At 43.6% G+C, this 23,552-nt stretch overlaps 1 protein-coding gene across 10 annotated transcripts in view; it reads right to left on the bottom strand.

Annotated features, from left to right (window-relative positions):
* Myt1 (myelin transcription factor 1) overlaps nt 1-23,252 on the bottom strand; it is a 64,276-nt gene extending 41,024 nt beyond the window's left edge. For 3 of the 10 annotated variants that reach the window (XM_063284256.1, XM_063284257.1, XM_063284258.1), the window contains exons 1-2: nt 18,836-19,123; nt 3,592-3,692 (exon numbers count right to left, since the gene is read on the bottom strand). In XM_063284256.1, coding sequence (XP_063140326.1) covers nt 3,592-3,692; nt 18,836-18,911 — 177 coding nt within the window. In that variant the 5' untranslated portion in view covers nt 18,912-19,123. Of the gene's footprint in view, nt 1-3,591; nt 3,693-18,835; nt 19,709-23,201 lie in introns of those variants that run through there. The other 7 variants (XM_063284249.1, XM_063284251.1, XM_063284248.1 and 4 more) reach the window with 7 other exon arrangements.
* Nucleotides 23,253-23,552: the final 300 nt, after the last annotated feature.

The following is a 23,552-nucleotide window of genomic DNA, read 5'->3' as shown; positions in this document are numbered from 1 at the left end:
TCAGGACACATCAAGCACAAACAGCAGATGGAGGAAAGAGTGAGTGAGGATATGGAGCAGTCAAAACTATCTTAGAAGCTGGTGCTGGTGAAGGAGGACGTATCAGAGGGAGCTGAGCAGATAGCTGCAGAGTCTTGGTTGGAGACGCTGGGCCTCTCGATACCATGGGCCATTCATTCTAGCCCTGGACTGGAAGGAGATACTTTGGTGTTTTCTTTTACTTAAAATGTACTCTAGCTAGGAGTGATGACACACACTTTGAATCTCAGCAGGATTAAAAACAGGCAGAAGCAGACTGACCTCTTTGAGTTCAAAGCTAGTCTGGTCTACAGAGCAAGTTCCAGGTCAGCCAAGGCTACCTAGTGAGACAGTATCTCATGGGGGGTAGGGGGGGGAGGAATGAGCTCTAATAACCAGAAAAGGTAAAATATTAGAATAGATTTAGGACAGTTTTTAAAGCCATAGGATCCTGTAGATTATAGTGTTCTAACAGAAGATTTTTGTACACACTTCCTCTGGAGACATGGGGGAGGATGTCTGCTTCATCCCTGCCCAGAGGAAGGAGCTGATGTAGCTATGGGGTAAAAAGGTAGAAAAAACTTGCCATCCCTTGCCCTGCTTCACTTGGTCACTTGGCAGTATCTTATTCACTCCATTGAGAGTAAAAAGAAATACAATGGTTTATCTCATTTTGGGCCCTCCTTGTGACAGCAGAAACTGTCTTACGTCTTTTTTTTTTTTTCTTCTTTTTTTCGGAGCTGGGGACCGAACCCAGGGCCTTGCACTTACTAGGCAAGCGCTCTACCACTGAGCTAAATCCCCAACCCCCTGTCTTACGTCTTGACAGTAGTATTAACCTGTGCAGACTCAAGTCTGAATCCACCACTAGGTTGGGGAAAGGGGCACTCCACTTAGGATTCATGAACAACCTTTAAGCACCAGACTTACTTTCTCCTCCATAAAACTACAATAGGGACCCTCAAAGTTTCTATCCCATTTTCTAATCACCATCAATGGTTGCCCTCCCTTTTTATGTAAGTTCTAAGCCTCCAGGTCAGCTCATAGCCACAGAAGGACGCAAAAATTCCCCTAGAAGCCCAATATACATTCTACTTCCTATTAACTGAATGTCTGTTGCTAAATCACGTGCCCCTTCCCCTTGTATCCCACTAGGAGTCATCATAGTACTTCCTGGTTCTTTGCAGTGATAGTCCTGCCCCTCTTTAGGGGACATCCACAACATGCTTGACGTTACCCTCACAGTTCTTCCACCAATTATGCAATCTACTTACAAGTAAGTATACCTGCCACTTCCTGTGATATAGAAATGTCACTACCCATGGGACACTATTCAGAAAATGCCTCATGAGGGGGATGTCTTTTGACAGTTCTAAACATGAGATCTTGGCTCACTCCAAGCCCTAAATAAAAAATTATACCCAATTAGGCTACCTGGTAAAGCAGCCATATCTGTTTCAATCTTCATAAGAGGAATTCCTTTGTTTCTTCTTTGAAACATGGTCTTGCTATATAGCCCAAGCTGGACTTGTATTGACCCTCCTCCTGTATCCTTCCAAGTGCTGGGATTACAAGTGCACCTAGTTATAAGTGGAATTTGTATCTCTCCAGGGCTGTTGGTTTGTATCTCTCCAGGTTGTTGATCCAACAACATAAAGTCAGACAGCTAAGAAGGAGAGTCACCTCCCTCCCTGAAGGTACATCCTGTGGGCTCCTCATCTTACTCACAGGCCATCTTAGGTCACTCGCCCAGGCTATTTCTCTTAGTCCCTGTGCTGCCCCTCAGTGCTGGCTCACCAGCCCATTCACGTCCTCCTTCCTCTACTGGCCTGTTGTTCATTTTAGTTTCTTGTTTCTTCTTTCTCTGTAAGTGCCACCGTGTAATAGCTATCTTGGAATTCACTATGTAGTTCCACTTGGCTGGCCTTGAGCTCACAGAGATCTGTCCAAAGTAAAGGAGATTGGCTTACGAATGACACACGTACGGAGCCTTAGGGCTGCTAACAGGGCCCAAGTGTCAGCTGGCTCATTACCAGCACCTACATTCTGAACACTCACATGTAGCTCATGGTAAGCTCAACCCTCTGAGCATGCTGTGCCTGGGCTGTGGAGAAACCAGAGTCTTCCTACTTCACTTTTGACCAAGCAACTACTGAAACTACTTTGCTTAGAGACTAGGTCAAGCCACTTTCATGGTCATATGATCTGACACCCATGTCTCTTGGGGAACCTTCTGGACTTGCATGGGCTCGAGCTCGCTCTCTCTCTCTCTCTCTCTCTCTCTCTCTCTCTCTCTCTCTCTCTCTCTCTTTTCTTTTCTTTTTTCTGTTTTTCGGAGCTGGGGACTGAACCCAGGGCCTTGCGCTCGCTAGGCAAGCGCTCTACCGCTGAGCTAAATCCCCAACCCCTTGCATGGGCTCTCTTACAGTGAAGTAAGAGAGGTCAAAAATTCAGTAATGGAAATAAGTAATATTTTACCATGATATTTAGGACACTGTGCATAATATTAGCACACTGATAACAGAATCAAAATAAGTCTGAGTGCTTAGCAAAGTGACCATCATAGACCTGTTAATTGTACATTTCTATAACCAGACATAAAGGAAAAATAGTATATTCTAAAAGTAAGATGCAAGTACCCTGAGATGTTATTCTGCCTTAAACTCATGTTCTTTTCTATCTGTACCTGGGCTGTTCCTTATCCTGGATGCTATACCTAGGTGTTGACTGAGACACTCATTGCAAAGCATCAACATGTCAGATAATAAGTTGACATCTGGACACCAGAGAGATGGCTCAGTGGTTAACAGAACTTATTGCTCTTTAAGAGAACCAAGGTTCTGTTTCCAGTACTCAGTGGCTTACAACCATCTGTACTTCCAATTCCAGGGAATCTATTGCCCTCTTCTGACCCCTGCAAGTACCAGGTAAGCATGTTGTGCACAAGCATACATGCAATCAAAACATTCATAGACATAAAATCAGTGAATCTAAAATAATTTTAAAGAGGTTAGCACCTGACCTCCAGGTATGGATGCACCATGCTTCTTTCTATTTTGACTCCCAGCTCTGATGCCATCTGCTCTAGAGAGTGGGTCTCAGATAGAGAATGTCAGTAGGAAGTTGTAGAATTTCAAGGTTGGTGGCCAAAACCACAGTCATGGACATAGGCACTATCTCCAAGATCAGGAGTATCCTTGGGAAGCAAGGACCCTGGGTCACCTCTATCATGCTTTCTGGGCAGGCATAAGTAAGATGCATCATCTTTCACACTTACAAAGATTAAAAATAAAAGATCAGCAGACTTCATGGATTCCTGCATCACAATTAACTATCAAACCCTGGGGGACTCTGGGCCTACCCAGGCCCAGACAAGATAAAGGGAGAACAGGTGACATCATACATAACTGATCCCAAGTATGAACGCATAAGATGGGGAGCTGGTTAAAATGCAGAGCTCTACTATCACACAGAGTTTTATCTACTCATCCTTCTTCCTCTAACTAAAAAATGACTAGGTGATCTTGGTCCCCATCTTGACTCTGAAGGACCCAGGGCCAATCCCTTCCTTACCTTGTGGTATCTACACAGGAAATGTCTCTCAGTTCTGCAGCTACTGGTCTTGTCTTCCTGTGTCCACCTCTGGGTCAGAAGTTTGCCCCGGAACTCATTTTCTGAGGGTTTAAAAGAAAAAGAAGTTTAGAAAATGGAACTCTGACAAGTAATAGCCAGGCAGGTCCATGAAAAGAAAGAAAAAAATGCAGGACACTTTTAAATGTAACATGATACAATTTCTGGAATCTATCAGAAAGGCAAACAAATTCACTGCTCATGGTTGTTCCAGGATACAGAGAGAGAGAGAGAGAGAGAGAGAGAGAGAGAGAGAGAGAGAGAGAGAGAGAGAAAGAAGAAAGAAACCCTTACTCTTTAGAAGCAGAGGGTCTACACCATGGTCTCACCTCTGATAGCTGTTTTGTACATGTGTCACGGAGTGTAGACACCCAAAATTGCTGTTCTAACTCAGGGCACTGGTGTGGATCATATGAGATCCACTTTGAAAACAAGGATGGCATTGGGGGACTTGAAAACTAACTGACCAGTGAGTGAGTAGTGCAGTCATAACTACATTTTTTTATTATCCCAAAAGAATGTGCAGCTCAGATCCATTTGCTTTTGTAAAATGTATATTATGTCATTCAACTTCTCAAGTGCCCACTGACTGAGGAAAGTGAAGTCCATCCAGTGGGCATGATCAGCTCTGATAACATGGCCTCTCACAAGGAGCCCTGCACCCCACTAGCACTCGTTACTTGTTTTCAGTGTATTTTCTCCTCCTGGTTTTTACTTCTCTCCAGGGCAATGCCTACAGTTAATATTTAATTCTCATAATTCACATAAATTCACACATCTAAGCAGAGGCTGAATATATCAGCTGGACACGACAAAGCAATGCATTGTGTACCTATTCCCTGAACGTCATTCCCTGTCTCCATGACAACCTGCTTTCTATGCTGCAGAGTTTCAAAGGAAGGTCATTAGTTACCAACAATAAAAACAGGAAATGAGTATTTCTACATTCTGCTTTCTTCTCCTAGGAAATGTGTTTAGATTTTGCTAAAGGCAGATTGAGCACATGTTATCATAAATATTATCTTCCTCGCCATTACCACATATTTTTAGTGGGATACATCCCCAAAGCTGTTTTTATCCAGAATTCTACCACTCCTGGCCAGTAACTCTGTATCATGACCATTCTTTTGTTCCTTGAAAATATCTCCATCCCCTTAAAGGGCTCAGAGTCCTTTCATGAGCCAAGACAAAGAATAAATTAGGTATAGCTGCCAAAGGCACAACGTCTTCAAGGGAACAGTGATCCTATAAGACTTGGCACATCCTAAATCATAGAAGACTCCCTTCTTCTCTTAGAACTGTGAGTTCCCTATGAGGAAATGCTAAGGACCAGCTTCATCTGACCATAAAGAAGTGAGCTGTAGGACTTTTCTCACAATTCAAGGTCTCTGGGTCCCATCTATAGAGGGAAATTAATGGTCATCATCATTGAGCAGGTATCAGGTATACCTTCCCAAAGATATATTTATATGATCTATATATCTAATCTATATCTCTCATCTCTATATCTCTATATCTCTCATCTCTATGTCTCTGTCTGTCTCTCTCAACACACACACACACACACACACACACACACACACACACACACACACACCCTTGACCCTTATAGTAGGAACCTAGTGCTTGTGAACCACTAGGCAACTGCCTCCAACAACACAAGGTGTCTAAGAATGGGACCATGTGGAGGAAGAGGCTATGCAGCTTTGCACCACTGGAAAGAGTACATACTTAGAAGACTTCATAAGTGAACATCAAGAATTGTGCCAGCCATTAGGTACTCTTTATGGGAACTGACATGTGTGTCTCCACTGTACCATTAAGGAACTGAAAGACAACCAAATCCTAAAAGGCTCAGGGTTCTGATTCTGAATATCTGTCCCAGAGAACCTGCTATAGAAGCCTGTGCACTGACTGGTTCATGAGGCTCAATCAGAATTATTTGTTATAAGGACACACACAAACATTTGAGGTGACTGGAACATGGCTTAGTGACAACTGGAGGGAAGTATTTAGTCTAAATTATGAAAGGTGTCCCAGAAGCTACCTGTCCTAAGGAGTTTCCTGTAGGTCTCTTCTGCTTCTTAGCTTGACCTGCATATGTATCTAAAAAGTGTTCTGTGTGAGGAGAGATGAGCAGTACATGGCACTTCCACAACCTTACCATTCCTAAGAATTTGGAAATCGACCCTTTTGGATTCTCCACAACCTTTAGCCCAAGAACTACTGTTTTAAGTCAGCCTGAGACACCACATTGGCACAGCAACACACCAAGACCTTAAAATCATCTACTCCCCAAAGTGTGTCTCTTATTTACTAGAAGTAACAAAACCAATGAAGCATTTCAGAGCAAGAGCAAACACAGGCTTTCCCTCACATCCCTGAGAAAGAGTATACAGTTAAGCAAAGTGCTGACACCCATGTCAGAACTTTGTATAAAAGGTTCTGAAAGCAGCATTTTTCTTCCTTTGTCCAGGAAGTTTTTTGCAACAGTAATAATCACTACAAGGAGTCAACAGTGTGGGGTCCTCATATGGCCCCTTTATTCTACATTGGGACCTACATATGGCCAGGTCCTGCCATATGGACTTTGCATACTATACCTTTAGTCTACTGTCTAGACTCTATAAAATCCATAGCCCTGGTCATGTACTAAGTTCAACAGCATGCAGGACCAGCCAATCTGAGGAGAGCCCTACCCAGGAGTGTGGAGACCAGCAGCTATGCTTTCCACAGACTCACAGTTGTATCACCAAGTAGTCCACAGTTCAAGCTCACCTGACTCCAGGGTCACCTTGCCCTCTAATTCTTAACACCTTTGTACACAAAGTGAGACTAACTACTTGAAGATTAAGAAACATTTGGAAGATCCCTTAGTGATGCTTGAAAAAAGCGTTGATGTTGTCACTCTCACCATCTTTGCCATCAGAAGTTGACTAAGGAAGAGGTTCTGGGCAAACAGGACTATTTGGAGATTCTTAGGTCTCTGATGAGCTCATCTGATTCCTATTCCTCTACGTAAACAGCCTCCATACTAGAGAACATGCTGTTCAGAAACATTATCCTGTGGCTAGGATAGGGTGTTTACTGTAATCTCTGCTGGAGACCTAGAGCCCTCCTCTGTATTTGTTCCACAGGGATCCAAGATCCACAATTACAAAATTCTGTGGAACAAAAAAAATCTCAGCAAAGCAACCAGGGATGCTCAGCCCGAGCCACAGGGAAGGCAGTCATCCTTAACAAGACCAAGACCTCCAATACAAGATAGGAGAAAGTCATATCACAGCTCAGTTGCTCTCCAGATTATGGTACCCACATCCTTCTGCTCAGCTGTCTTGTAGACCCAGATCTGGGAGCAGCATTCCCAGGAAGAACACAAAAACTGACCTGCTGGTCCCTGTTTCGTGTCTAGTATCTGATACCCCACTGTACAACATCAATGCAGACAAAACTGCTATGATTTTTCCCCAAGACTTCCAATTGATTTTTCCTGGATCACCTTGACTCAAGCCAAACTATCTGGGGAGCTTGTACCTCTGGGGACCACAACAGATACACTGAGGGATGGGGGATCCACTTAGGGAACACTCTCTTTAAAGAAGCCCCTTTGACCCTTCTATCCCCTATTGGAGAGCTTGACTCTCAGCTGAGTACATCAGTCCCATCTGGCTGTTGGCTGAGGGACCCTAGGAGTATTGGTGCCACCCACTCTTCTAAAGCATTGAACCTGTTTCCCCAGGCAGAGGCAGGAGAATCTGTAAAGCACAGTTGATCTGGACCTCACTCCCTGTCACACCTTTCCCAAACACAGACCACGTCCTCCCAGGAGCAGGTGATGTTCCCAGGGGCAGGTGGTGGTTCTGCCTAACCAGCCTCTCCTGGTCTCCCAGGTAGACTTCAGAAGCCATATTCTCTCTCTCTCTCTCTCTCTCTCTCTCTCTCTCTCTCTCTCTCTCTCTCTGAACTTCCTGCTGCTCATGTGACCAAAGCTTTCTGGATGTCACTGGAACTACTCCTGATCTCTCCAGATGTTATTTTATGTATGATTGGACTTTTTTTAAATTTTAGTTTGTATGCAAAAATTGGCAAAATAAATATAAACTTCGCATGGCAGTTCAGGAAATATAGACTGGCCAAAACAAATTTTTTATTTAAAACAAAAAATTTAAAGACAAAGCTGAAGGACTCAAACTTCCCTGTTTCAAAGCTTACCATAGGACTAGAGTGACCAAGATAATATAGTATCCTCACAGAGTGAACATGTAGATAAATGAGATAGACTCAAAAGTATAAAAGTAAACTATATTTTTATCGGTAGATACTCAACAATGGTGCTTGAGTGATTTAGTAGAAAGAATAACCATTTTAATAAAAGTACTGAAACAACTGGCGTTCAAATGAAAGAAGATAGATCTCATACAGTGCAAAAAAAATGCAACTCGCAATATAACACAGACCGACTTATAAAACTAAAATTTTTAGATACCCTAAAAGAAAACCTTCTTGACTTTGGATCAAGCAAAGGTTTATTTCCTATATACAACACCAAAAGTACTAGCCATAAACCAAAACTGTGCATGCTTATATCCCAACACTATAAAGACTGAGGCAGGAGGATTACAAATTCAAGGCCAACCTGGGCTATACAGAAAAGCCATGTCTCAAAACAACAACAATAACAAAAATAATATAGGTCTGGAGAGATGACTCATAGGTTAAGAACACTTGCTGTTGTTACAAAGCATCTGGCTTCCATTCCCAGCATCTACATGGCAGCTAACAATCATCTGTAACTTTAGTTCCAGAGAATCCAACGTCCTCTTCTGGCTTCTGCAAGCACTACATGAATCAGCTGGACAAACACATGCATACAAAACATCTATACATATAAAATAAAAATAAATAAATGTTTTAAATATATGTGCACACACACACACACAGAGATGTGTGTGTGTGTGTGTGTGTGTGTGTGTGTGTGTGTGTGTGTGTGTGTGTATTAGATTTTGTCCTGGTTAGCTTTTTGTCAACTCGTCACGAGCTAGAGTTATCTGAGAGGAGGGGACCACAATTGAGAAGATGCTTCCATAAGATTGGCCTACAGGGCCAGGCAGCATTGGTGCACACCTTTGATCCCAGCACCCAGAAGGCACAGGTCAGTGGATCTCTGGGTTTAAGACCAGCCCGGTCTATATCAAGAGTTCCAGGACAGCCAGAGCTACCCAGAGAAGCTCTGTCTCAAAAAAACAAAAAGAAAGCTTATGGGAAGCTTATGGAACGTTTTCTTAATTAGTCATTGATATGAGAGGGCCAAACCCATTGTGGATGGTGCCACCCCCTGGACATGTGGTCCTGAGGTATAGAAAACAGACTAAGCGAGCCACGGGCAACAAGCCAGTGAGCAGCACTCTTTCATGACCTTTGCTTCAATTCTTGCCTCCAGGTTCCTGCTTTAAGTTTCTGCTCTGACTTCTCTCAGTGGTGGTATGAACCTGAGAACTGAAAGATAAAACAAACCCTTTCCTTTCCAAGCTGCTTTTGGTCATGGTGTTTTATCACAATAAAAACCCCAAGACAGCTTTCATCAAAGTCGAAACCATTTGTCTTCAAATAATACCATCAATAAAATCGTCCTACATGCTTGCAAAGCACTTATTTGGTAAAGGATTTGTGTTGAGAATAAAAAAAAACTCTGATAACTCTTTAATAAAACAATGAACCACTTAAAAAATCAAAGACCTTGAAAAGACATTTCTCTAAGGACAATATATAAATGGATAATATACATATGAAAAGACCCCAACACAGCATCTAGTCATGAGTTAAATGTAAATCAACTGTAAGGATATCACTTAACTCTCACTAAGATGGTTATGACAAATTCAAAACCAGACGAATAGGAGTTCCAATCTGTAGAAACTGAAATCTTCTTCATTACTGTTGACAGAAATGTAAAATAACAGTCTCTTTGAAAGCTATTCTTGGAATTCTCAAGGTTTTTTGAGGGTACTTTGTCTCGTTTTGTTTTGTTTTAGATTTAGGCTTTTTTGTATGTGTACGAGTGCTTTGCCTGCTTCTATGTCTGTGCACCATGTGCATGCCTGGTGCCAACACATTTCAGAAGAAAGCATCAGATCCCTAGAACGTGAGTTAGGGATGGTTGTGAAGTACCAGGTACCATGTGGATTCTGTAAACCTAACCCAAGTCCTTTGCAAAAGTAAGAGTGTTATAAATCACTGAGCCATCTCTCCCACCCCAAGTCTCCAGAGGTAAACTATCGTTACCATCTAACATAACAATTCTAGTCCTAGATATCTGTGGTGGTTAGAATAAGAATATCTACTATAGGCTCATATTCAAATGCTTAGTCACAAGGGAGTGGCACTATTTGAAGGCACTATTAGAAGGATTAAGAGTTACAGCCTTGTTGAAGGAGACAATATATCTCCTATATCAACAGGACAGGCTCATAAATGCGGGCTTTCTGCCTAGTTAGAGAGGAAGACACACTTTACAGGGCCTTATGTGCTCAAGACCCTTGAGAATAAAAGATTTAAAAGGAACCCAAACCAGCTTCTCACACAATGAACTGAAAGATAAGGTAAGGATTCAGTTTTCAGTATGAGGCTGCTTAGGAAGAAGATTCTAGATTTGCTTCAAGAGAATCAAGTGGATATTTACATGAAAAATAATATTCTGGGTGATGGAGAGATAGTTCAATGGTTACGATCACTTGCTGCTCTTGCAAACGACCTAGTTTTAATCCCAGTGCCCACATGGCAGCTTATGCCATCCCTAACTCTTGTTCCAGGTGGATTCAAAATCTCTTCTGGCCTCTGCAGGCACCAGGCATGTACATGAGACACACACACACACACACACACACACACACACACACGCATATATATAAAGTAAAAATAAATAAATATTTTTGAAAATAACATTGTGACAACAGGGATTGCCCAGAAGAGATAAACTTCCCCCACAGGTGTTTGAGTCCCAGGTCTTGAAGGCCAACAATTTGTGGGTTATCTCTAGGGATTGTTGTGCAGTGCAAAATTCTCAACATGCCACCTTTGGTTTTTTGATCCCAGGTTGGGAATTTATGTCCAGATTCAGCATAGACCATAATGACTCAGGGAATTCTGGACTAGGGTTAAAACAAAAAGATGATGAAGTGCTGTGGAATGGGCCACAGACAGCAGGTGAAGCCTGACTATCCTAATTCTTGCCCAGGGACCTTTGTAACTCCGTGCAGTCAACATGAGCCAAGAGAGACAGCTGCTTCTGCGAGCCAGGAAGTCCAATGACCCAGATAGTTACAGATGCGCTTCTACCTCTGCCAAAGCAGTGTCAAGGCACATCAGTAGTTAATCTGCATCTGAGCAGAAGGTTAGACTATCGTGCCTGATGATCGACCAGCCATACAGCAGCATCCCTGCACCTGCTCGTGCAGACCCCTGCCTGGAGAGGTAGCCATCCAAGCCATTCGGAAATTGTTCTGCAGAACAAGGATGTGCAGCTAAGCCCTAGAGTTAGGTATAAGCTTATACCTATTCTACTCTAAAGATATTCTAAGCTATTTTGATGTAATTTTTTGATGTATTCTAAAGGCTAAACACTTCCTACATTTTATCTCAATCCTTCATCTTCTTTCCTTGCTACCGCAAAGCTAGCCACAGCTCACTTTAGACTTTAGGGACTGGGACAATGACCTTATCCTAACATTTTACCGTGGGCTACTGTGGCACTGGGGCTACAGGCTAGCCTCTCACTATTCTCTAGCACAATACTCTGGGCATAGAGCAAGAAGAGAGAACAGGGAAAATGGTGGGGAGGTAAGGAGCATGTACTGGCCAATCAGGAATGATCTGCCCATCAAAGGAAGGCTAATGATTCATTGGTCAAAATACTTTACAGATATCCTTTAAAATGAACAAACTGTGGGACCTGGAGAAGTGGCTGAAGAGATTAAGAGCACTAGTGGTTAAGAGCACTGGCTGCGGGGTTGGGGATTTAGCTCAGTGGTAGAGCGCTTGCCTAGCAAGTGCAAGGCCCTGGGTTCGGTCCCCAGCTCCGAAAAAAAGAAAAGAAAAAAAAAAAAAAAGAGCACTGGCTGCTCTTCCAGAGGTCCTAAGTTCAATTTCCAGCACTCACATGGTGGCTCACAACTTTCTATAACTGTAGTCCCAGGGGATCTGATGCAGATATACATGCAGATAAAACACATATATACATAAAATACATAAGTAAATCTTTAAAAACAACAACAAAAATTAACAAAGTGAGAGTCTAAGGGGAAAGGATGCTTCCACAGTGTCTAAATACTAATTAATTGCAGAAGGAAAAGAGTAACATTGGGGTTCTCTGGGATGGCCCACCTGAATGAGTGTGAAGTTGACATGTCAGGCAGAGAGAGAGACGTTCCTACATAACTCAAGTTTAATCACAGGTAGCATCAAACAAACCCAAACTGAAGGGCTCTTCAAATGGCTCACCATCGTGAAAGACATATCATGGGAATCCTTCCTATTTCAAACTGACCACCATAAGACCCCAGGACCCCTCAAGGGTCTGGAAATTAAGCAAAGGGGAAAAGGGTTTTGCCTGCCAGGATCACAAGCAGCGAACTCTCAAGAGGTTCAAAAGAAATGGTTTTGTTCTATACTTGAAACACTTCAGTGGATTTGGATTTGTTTCAGAGAAAAAAAAAACAAACCAAAATTTTAATTTACGTGGATAAGAAAAATAATTTATCAGTAATCAGTAGAGTTCTCTGAAAAGAAGCAAGATTAAAGCAGGGGAGTCTCAGGCACAACCTCTTTGCCTCACAATACATTGACCTCCAAATCACAAACCTTCTGCAAAGGCCCAGCTCCTCTGGTCTTTTTTGAATTGCTGCTTGGAACTCTGCTTCCGGCCTTCTAAAAAGCCAGGAATCATCCCAGACTAGAAAGTCTGGTAGCCCGAAAGTATAAGCGGAGGAAAGAAACTGAGGGTTTCATGGAAGTTGCATGGCTGCCTCCACCCACACAGAACTCTTTTGAACCCTTGCCTTTTTGCTATCCCTGCTTGGAGTCCTTGAAGCTCTAAAACTACACTGCCTTCCTCCCCAACCCTTCCAACCCTAGAAGAGTAATAGACATTTTTGACCGCACTATCTTGGTGGATAGGAGTGGACAAGTCTGGGGACAAAATAGCTTTTAACAGGAAACAAACAGGGTTACGAGGGAGACCAGGGGCAAATTTTGTTCTTCTTCTTTTTTTTTTTTCCTGGTTTAATAAAGCTGAGATCCAAAGAGTAGAATACTTGCTGAGTGGAGCAGACAGACCTGCTTTTGCTGAGTTTAGGTGAAAATGAGAGAAGAGAAGAGAGGTGGGGGTAGGGGAGTCCAGAATTCTATAGCTTTGCACATTTCTCATTATTTTGCTTCTAAATCAGCCTCCGCTAGTACTTTCTCTATTCAATAAAAGCCAAATGCAAGCCATGTCCCCTAATCTCTCCAACAGCAGCTCACTGCTGAGAAAATAATACAGATGTAACTTCCAACATCACACACTTTCTTTTTCATTTATATGCAAATAGTGACCTTTCACCCAGGCTGTCTCAAAGAAATGTTTCCTTAAAAATGCAAATAGCATGTTGCCGGCAGTAACTATGACTGAGTCTTTCTTATATTATTATCATTATTTCTTTTAACCTTACCAATGCTGCAAAAACAACAGCTAAACTGCTCTGCCGTAATAATGACTTTTCAAACCAAATCACAGGACTGGCTCTTCAGGCGGCCTGTCATTGGAGGCTGCCAACAGAGAACAAGGATGTCCAACCCAGGCAGCAGTGTCCCAAATAGTCAGTGTCACACTGCTTCTATACAGCAGTGGATGGGATAGTGGCACTGCCATGTGACCAGGTCCCAGCCCCAACCAAGTGCCTAGACACTCGTAGGACCACTCTGACCCACTCAGTCACAAAGAGAGTTCTACACTCATCTCTGACCTGCACTAGGCTGGATAGAACTCAAGATACTCTTGGAGCCTCAACAGCCACCATGCAAAACCCACTCAGAACAGTAAAGGTGGAAACTCTAGAAAGAAGTGGCTCCCAAAGGAGGTAGGAGGAAGAAAGAAGCACAATCAACCTGTTCAGAGGCACTGTAGACCTCATTCCTGATTGACACCTTGATCAGGCCAGGCTACAAGGCTGTGGACAGCCCCAGGGGAAATTCCTGTCATCCCTTTGCAGCTTCCCAGGAAGAGTTGGTTAGGTTAGGAAAGCAGGTGGTAGATAACAAGGCTGATATCTGGCTTCACTGAGCCATGACCAAAACACCTTTTGAGACCAAGCACAAAATGACTATGTGTACCCTGAGGCCAAGCATAGGCTCTGCTCTTCTCTTCAGGACAGAAAAGGCAGATTGAGTCCAGAACCACATGTGGTAGTCTGGGAATTACTCAGAAAGTCTAGCACTAAGACTAAACAGGCAGCTGTAAGGAGACTGGTATTCTAACCCACAAATACCAGGAACTCTCCTGGTCAAGCAATCTAGCTCAGAAAAGAACAGGCTCTACCTCTTCTCTTTCTTGCCTTGAAGAACCATGAGGCAATAGTTTTTAAAATAGCTCCATTTTCTTCCTTCCATCCCAGTTCCTCTGATTCTGAGACCCCTGCTCAAATTTAAATTTGGCTAAGGAGGCAAATTTAATATGGAGCTGCGTCCTGCCTACGAACTTACCACCATGCTCTAAAGTGACGTCTCTATTCAGCAACAGCCCAGTGCAGATTTTCAGGCTTAGCACTACGAAAAAGTGGACATTAATTTTCCAGACTTGATGCACAGTGCTCACTACAGAAGTGAACGGAAAGTTTTGGAGAAAATACAAATACGTCATAACTTCCAGAAGCCTTGTTTCCTGAGTGACTGACAAGCAACAGAGAAGGATGTCCAGTGTGAGGGATTAGCAGTGTCTACAGGTCCCAAAATCATAGCCCCTGTGCTAAGTCACAAGTCTTTGTGTGTGTGTCTCTCTCTCGATTTATTTTTATTTTATGAATATGAGTACACTGTTGCTGTCTTCAGATGCCATATGGATGGTTGTGAGCCACCATGTGGTTGCTGGGAATTGAACTCAGGACCTCTGGAAGAGCAGTCAGTGTTCTTAACCTCTGAGTCATTTCTCCAGCCCCAGTCACAACTCTCAAAACCTTCAGGGATTCTATAGGAAAAGTTGAATTCTAGCTCTTGATCAATGATAATTGGGGTTCATACCCATTCTATAAAGTGCTAAATACCACCAGGTTGGAGTCAGGTACACAAGCAACCCACCAACAGCTCAGACCACATAGTATCCCCATGCCTTCTCCTCACACCTGGATCATGTGATGTAATTCCTACCTTGCCCAGCCATCTTGCTCAATGTGACCCTAGGTGGCCTCTGCATATTCACACTGGCCCTTCAAAACCCTGTCTGTCTACCTGTACTCTCCTGGCACGGGCAATGTTTTCAGGCCACAGTCCCACGTGGACCCAATTCTCCCTGGACATATCTATACAAACTGAAACCCAGTTCATCATGGCCTGTACACAAACCCATATCCCTGAAGATGAGGCAAGCTACTGGGCAGAGGGATGCCATAAGAGCCCAACACTGTATCTGACAAACTCTTCTCTTTCTAAGAGTGGGACTAATCCAGAGCCAAGCAGATGTTTTCACTGAGCAGATTAAAAAAAAAAAAAAAAAAAAAAAAAAAAAAACTTTGAAGCAAGGCATGGTGGTGTTTGCCTTTAATCCCAGCACTCAGGAGGCAGAGGTAAGCAGGTCTCTGTGAGTTCAAGACTAGCCTGTTCTACATAGCAATTCCCAGGACAGCTAGGGCCACACAGAGGAACCATGACTCACAAAGCCAAAAGTAAGGGGTTGGAGAGATGGCCCAAACAGTTACGAGTACGTGCTGCTCTTCCAGAGGACCAGGGTTTGATTCCCAGGGTCCATATGCAGCATGCAAGCCGGCAAAGATTCATATATACACAACGGCATTAAAAAGAATAAAACATTTTCTGAGCTATGGTCATTACTGCCTTTTAAAATAGCATTGAATTTTATAAATGAAAAAAGGATGAAGCAATAAATGAAGTTGGTCTAACAAGAAAAACACACTCACTCCTAAAGGCATTTGCCAAGAGGAGAGGTGAGTTAAAACTGCACTGAGTGGCTTCTGAGAACACTAAATCTGCAGAACCCTGAGATCAGACATTTTAATTCAAATGAAAACGCCTCTCACATGGTTTTGTTCTTGTTTTCAAGTGCCATTTGGGAAAAGTTAACATGTATGGAGAACACAAAATATGCAAGAACATGAGTACCTTCTACTCGGGACCCTAGAACCTGCTCTCAGCTGAGCAGTGGACAGTCTGCAGTCTTCAAAAAGCAGGAAGTCCATGGGGCACAGCAATAACAGCTACTCTATTCCTTTCAAATAAAGACACCATTTTTCTCTTTCTTTTTTCTTTTCTGGAACAGTGTTTCACATATCCTATACTCAAATTTACTATGTAGTCAAGGATGATCATGAACTTCTGATCTTCCTGTCTCTAGTCCCAAACTGCTGGGATGACAGGTGTATGCCATCATACCCCAGTTTATGCAGTACTGAGGATCAAACCCAGACCTTCGTACATGCTAGACAAGCATTCTGACAATTGAGCCACACCCCTACCCCTTCGGTCTGCTAGCTGGGCACTAAACCCAGGATATTGTGTTTGCTAGGCACTTGCTCTTCAACTGAGCTCAGTCTTCCCCCTCAAAACCCTTTTAATGCTGTCCCCTCAAATTTTCCTATAAACTTGGGCCACAAAAATTTCAGTTAAAATTATATCTGTAACCAATGTACTTTTGATTACTCGATTATTAAGTGCACAGGAAAAGCAGAAAGGCAGTCCTAAGACAAAAAAGGAAGAAAAAAAAAGATTTGCTCAGGTATCCACAGAGAAAAGCGAACTAACAGTGCCTCTGCACTGGTCTTTTAGGGTTAGGACAGTGGAACACAAAATACTTGAGTCGATACCAGTGTTCAGAGTACCTATGAGCCAGGGCCACCGGAAGCAGCCACCTCTGCCACCTCTCGACTCCCTATCTCATGCCACTCTGGGTCCAGTGCTGACCAAGGTATTCTGACTGCTCCTGAACCCACCTTTACCTCCTGAACCAGCCCAGGTAGTAGGATTGCTCTAACCTAAAGAATCTATTTTTCCAAAGCATAGTTACCTTTCACATTAGTGTATCTAGGAAGGGTTCACTCCCTAACCATCTGCTCCCTTACAGTAGGCAGCTATTGGAGGCCTAATAGGTTCCTGGCACTTTGTCAGTCTGTAGGTTCCTCTCGATCGTGCTCATCCAGGGCTGGATCATGCAAACCAGCATTGCAAACAGTCCAGCCACTGCTAGGCCTGGCCATGCCAGAAGGTGGCCTGCTGGGTTCTGAGCCAGTCTTTCTATGTGCCTGGGTCACATGCTCATGTACAATATCACCCATATCGCCATCACATTTGATAACCAGGACCAAAGGAGGACTAATTAAAGACAGTACCTTGTCAGCCCTGTGACCTGATCAACATGGCCAGGTCAGTGACCCACAGCAGTCAAGCCTGCACCTTCATACCAGCACGCCCTGCCAGCTCTTCCTGACATCTCTGAACACTCACAAGTATTTAAGCAGAAACTGCCACCATACGAGCACAGAACAACTTTGCAGTTCCAAAAGTGAGGAGGGTCTTCTCAGAGAGTGATTTCCTCATGCAACCCCTGGGAGTTTAAGAGAACACAGAATCTACATATCCAAGGATTACCCTGAGGCCTGCAGGCAATACCCTCAGCTGTTCTTCAGACAGAAGCTGGAGGAATTCTCAGAACTACGGCCGGGCTCTGTGCTCTAAAGAGCATGGAAAGCAGGTTGATTTGGGATGAAAAAGCTTACAGATCCTTGAACTCTCGAACACTATTATTGCTCAGCTTTCTGGATCAACAAATTCCTTGAAGTCTAGCATCACCAAAGTACCTGGGAGTCAGATAGCCTTTCTACAAAAGACTCCATAAAGCTGCTTCTTTCTTTATGAAAGTAAACTGACAAAACTGCCCTCTTCTGCACAAGCAACACAACTTGGGAGGGGGAGGACCATGCCTCAGTTGACAACAGCATCCCACTGGGTGCAAAAGACTGTAATCTTTGTTTTCCACTCTTTTATTTATTGTTAGTTAACAATTTGTTAACAAAATTGTTAGTTAGGTAAAAATTACAGTCAAGGGTCAATGGAAGAGGTCGTAGTGGCAAAGAACCTGGTGCTGAAGGGAGCCCCCCCACACACACACAGGTTGTCAGGTAAGGACCCAGCACCCCACACTGTTGCCACCTCAGAGAAACTAGCACATCTCTTTAACGCCAATTAGATGCTCCCCTCCTAAGTGTGCCTTAGAACATTCCTGTTTTTGTTCACTTGGCCACTAGTCTCAGAGATACCCTCAGGGCTAAGATTCTTTTTTAAGCCAGTGGGACAAAATTCATCCTCTTCCTCTCCCAAAAGAACAATGTAAATAGTCCCAGTAATTGATTATTATTATTATTATTATTATTATTATTATTATTATTATCACTTTATAGCTACACAGTCTGACCAAACTCATGTAATGCCTCAAGATCAAACATACACAATCTTCAAGCCACTTCTCAGAAGCTTCATTTCAGAAATTAAACAACCAGCTTTACCAGCCAATGATGTCCGTTTATTCAAAGATGATATTGGAACAAGGCAACATCCATGTCTGAAAGGAGCCGGCAATGGGTAGCTACGGCACTGACATACAAACTTCCTTATACTTGTTTATTATCCTGATTCATAAAGAATGTAAATCTCGTGAACAGAGCCAAGTCCTCTAGGGCACATTTGTGTGCAACGGCACCCGTGTTCAAAGCTCAAACTGACTTCCTGGTTTTAGATATGAAAATCCAGTTACACTGGCACTACAAACAACCACACACTCCAACCACACAAACACACACAGGAGGAACTGAGAACAGTAAACCAAACGCTACCCGTGGATCCCACAGACAAGCGCTCCCTGGGTGTTGCTCCTGAAGTTTGGAAGTATGTGACAAGAAGACAAAATGCTCCCAGGATCATCTCTTCTGGGTACCTGGAGTGTGTGTCCCACAAGAAACAGCCAAGCTCCAAGTCTCTGCTTCAGATAGACCTGCGTATGAGGTCAGCATCCTTTCTGGACACAGAGCTTCTGGGTCCCATGGCCCAGGCACATCTGTGTTCCTTTTCCAGAAATACAGATAAAGTTTCTTGTCTTGATCCACAGTGTCTTCCTCCCCTAATGCCTTTTCTATTAGGCACACAACATGCCCATGAGAATCTCAGAAATGCAGGAAGGGCAGAGAAAGAGGAGGAACACACAGCCCAGGCAGACAGGGAGAAGAAAGCCTTGTCCTTCAGAACAATTTAAAAAGACATCCCCCAACCTGCTTTTCTGCAAAGAGAGCCTTCTTAGAAATCCTCTCTGCTCTAGCCCTCCCCTCTGTCCAAGGGGAAAAGCTAAGCCCTGGGTATCTGCCTTTGTCAGCAAAAGAACATAACATTGACTTACCTTTCCCCACAGCTATTGTCTGTCCTCTTTCAAAATGACATCACGGAAAGCAATCATGAAATTTACATGGGGGGGTGGGGGGAGGACGGGGGAGGGGAAGGCAGCTGCCTCCCTCACCGCAGTCACGTGTGGGGAAGCCTGTGTGTGGGTTTCAATTAAATATCTTCTCCCCTCAGTGTGCGAACTCCTAAGCCAGCTAAAGGCGATGTCTCATTTACTTAATGACCGCTCTCATTAGCAGCGGTGGCACGGGCTGGCGGAGGAGGCTCCTTTGTAAATACGCTACCCATGAACCCTTGGGGCTCCAATATATCTGTTTACTCTCTGAGGTGAAATAAATTTACAGTATAACATCAGAAAGATGGATCTGCCAAACTGAAGGAGAGAGGTGCTCCAGACCAATAGACTTCCTGTTTTCTGTTCTGAGCCTCACCAAAGAATGTGCCCATATCTGCCTAAATATATCTATAATCAATATACAGCATGATTGGGTTTTATCAAACGTAAAACACACAAAAGAGCAAGAAACATTCTGCCAACCATGCTCACTCCCCTCTTCTTTTTCTGCCAGTGGTTCAGTCCAATAATTCCTAATAGCAGCGACCGGAATGACAGATGCCCTGGGTTAGCATGGCTCTGGCGAAAGTGCTTTACAATATTTATTGGTGGTTAGGAATACAACCTCCCATCATAAAAATGGATTGCAGAATTTATTTCTCAAATGAACTAAAAGTGTTATATGGGCTCATCTTCATGTGGAAGTACCAGGAATTAAGGTGGAATTTTTTTTTCAGGAATGATACCTAAGGCATCAAAGATTGAAACAGTAAAGTACACTCACAAGGAACAGAGCAGAAAAGATTTTATTATTGTTACACTTTCCCTTTTTGTTTTAATGTTTTGATACTAAAGGTCTCCCAAAGAGTACTAAAAAAAATCTCTAAGCACTGCTATCCTAACCCTAGAAACATAAATTCACTGTCTGTAAGAAGCACCCAAAAACACCAAGAAGAAAAGTCTCTGGGACACACACCCTAGAAATACAACCTGCCTGCCAACTTCCCAATCTGCCACTTCTCAGTTTTTCTCTAATTTACAGAGCTGAATACAGGAACAACCTCGAGAGAAACCTAGGGTACCCTAGTTTTTTCCCCAAAAACTTATCCTCATACTGACAAATCAGAATTGGAAATTGCACTGGAAAACACAAAAGTGAAAACCAAATTAAGATCCCAAGACGACACTACTGCCACATCTAGAAAACAGAACATTCACGGCACAAAGGTATTTCAGGTTTTAATAGAAAACAAACATTATTTCCTGGCAAGTTGTGCAGAAATACAATGTCCTGCTTGATTATCATAGGTAGGCTTGGGCCGCCAGAAGTCTGAATAAGATAGAGCAAGTATGCTAGCTTTTGCAAGAAGAGCAGGTTGTAAGGACCTTGTGGGATAGATAAGCAGAAGCCTCTCTTTCACAAACAATTATTTCTAACACATAGTTCATTCTCCATATATTATACATAAAACAAGGAGCTTTGTTCCAAAACGCAAGCTAAGTATGTTATTTCTTACACACATGAGTAAAACACAAAATTTATATGGGGGCACTTATTTAGATCAAGCAAAAATGAAACAAACGCAAACCTGCAGTGGTCAAACAAGATGAAATATTAATTAGCCCAGGGAGAACATTTGAGTGTCCTACAATGATTGCCTACCATTTTCCCATTCTTTCGTGAACTCCTATCCATTAGCATAAAAGGACACATTCGGCAGAGAGCACTCCTGAAAATCCACCTCTATCTTCTCTGAACAAGCTGTCAGAGCTGGATATTTTACATCCTAAACCTTTAGCATTCAGAAATTCTATTAAAGCCTTATCGGCAGAATGCAGGCTCGGGGTGGCACTGTGTGCCATTGTTATAAGGAGAAGGTGGAGTAGAAGGGAGAGCCTGTGTTGAATTAACCTTACTACCCAACAGTATTGAAGACTCCAGGAAAGCCATTTAATTCAGATTCATGATAATCAAACTTAAGAAATAACATAAAACAGAGAAGACAAAAGAGAGAAGCCAATATGTGCAACAAAAAAAAAAAAATCCTTGTGGGGCATCATTATTTTCTGAGGGAATGGAAAGTGTTTTTGCACAAACCTCAGTCTGTCAGCATCTCCTATCCCTTCGAGCAGCCACAAGCTTCGAGAGTTTTAGCTCAGTGGACTAGAATATGCTCCAAATCCTGCCTGGGGCTGCACTTTGAATGTGCAGGGAAATCACAAACCGGTAGCGAGGGAGAGCCCAGGACTCGCAACCTATCTGGTAAGTTAGAGATGTAGAGGGTTTTCAAGCTGGTTAGAGGAGTAAAGATTCAAGATCTTTGTCTGACAGTATTGGAGAACAAAGCGGGGGTTCCAGAAAAGAAGCAGAGTGGAGAATTTCTCCAGCCAACTCTGGGGTTTGATAACCTCCCTTCGACCCTGAAAGGAGCTGAGCGAGAGTGGAGGCGTGCCGCAGACTGATCAGCACTCTGGACAGCGCTCCCTCCGTTCCACACCCCCACACCCCCAACCCCCACGGAGCTGGCCTTTGTTCTCTACTCGCCAAAGCCCGTGGTGTGCACTAGGTCCCCAGTTGCCAGTTCGCCTAGCAAGGCAGAGCAATTCCAAAAGTGTACTACCAACTGAAACAGCTCCTGCTTGTGACAACAGCAAGGTATAATCTAAAAACTTTTTTTTCCTTAGATTTGCCAGAATTTTTAAGACTCGTAAAACATTTTTTTTTCAACAGCACACTGTTCCTTTAAGCTTTATTTCATGAAAATCTGAAGGCAGGTTGCACGTGCCTTTTTGAGTTCGGGAAGATCTACAGGTAAACAATTTCTGTTGGGTTGGTGGGTCCACAGACTTTTCAGGGGAGGAAACGGAGAGATTTGAAAAGCTAAACTATGACTGCTGCCGGCTCACTCGGAAAGTGCTTTGTGTGCACTGAGAGAGCAGACTTAATTGTTGCTTAACTGGTAGGATCATTTCAAATAAGGTGTAATTACTTGTGCAAATCCGCACACAGACATTCCAAGTGTCAGTTCATTTGCTTCATAAAAACTCTTTCAAGTAATTTTGTTCTAAACTTTCTGCATCTGTAATTGGCACCACCTTCTCCAGTGACCAGCTGGGGGTGAGGTTTTCTTGTTTCCTTCTGAAAGCTTCCCGCAGATGGGCGCCTGCCTTAATGCTGCCGGCGACAATTAGGGCGTTGTGTGCGCAGCCGAGATGGTCAGCATTAATATTGTATAGAACAGCTGAGGGCTGGGGGGCGCTGCCCCAGGCAGGCCCTGGCAGATGGAGCAAACAAAAACCAGGAGCCACTTTACCCACACTCCAGGCTGACTTTGTGTGCTTGTCTCACACTCGCAAACATTTGGCAACCAGTTTATGAGACTCTCACACACACATGCACACTCATGCCTTGCGACTGTGCGTGTGATTAGGGTGTAGCTAGCAGAAGAAGACACAAAAAGACCAGTATAGATGTTCCCGTTCACACAAAGACATAAGAAGTCACGGTCCACCTCCACTTTCCCAGCCTCCTGGGTCAGGGGCTGCTGCTACTGCTCCCTCAGTTGCTAGCCAGCAGTCCTAAAGAGAAACAAAGATACTAGCAGGCCCACTACCCACCATCCACCCAACTTCCAACCACGGGTAAGCTGTGAGGCTTTCACAGGGTTCTGTGCTGTCAGCACTTCTGCCGAAAGGGACCCAAGATGTCCCCAGGGTCTCTGGCTGGCATTCAAGAGGAGTACATGTCTATCACTTTCTCAGCCCAGAAAAGAACACTGAGCACTGGCAGGGTATCCTGGCAGAACTATGAACAGCCTGGGGAGGGGTGCAAGGGGCTGGGGATGGTACGCACCCAGGAAGCTCCCGCAGAGCGTCATCCTGGCCAGATGGATGAACCTCTTCTCTGAAGCCTGGATACAAGTCACTTCATGCTGGAAAAAGTTGCTGCACAAACTTCTGTGTCCCGGGACCCTGGGAGCACAGACCACAACCAGCCAATCAAGACAGAGAGCACATAATCACAAATTGATGCCGGCTGCCTGCCAATGAGGCTCCCTTCCACACACAATGGGCCTCGGGCCCAAACAATGGACCCCGCCTGCAGGGCCAAAGCAGGGGAGTAGGAGAGGCAGAGATAGCCCCTCCCTGTACTACAGATGAACGGTGAAGGAGATGTGGCTAGAATCGGCGGTCACAGTAGAGG

The sequence above is a fragment of the Rattus norvegicus genome, chromosome 3 (genome assembly GCF_036323735.1).
Source record: "Rattus norvegicus strain BN/NHsdMcwi chromosome 3, GRCr8, whole genome shotgun sequence".
Lineage (NCBI taxonomy): Eukaryota > Metazoa > Chordata > Mammalia > Rodentia > Muridae > Rattus > Rattus norvegicus.
This window is presented reverse-complemented; position numbering and strand designations above follow the sequence as displayed.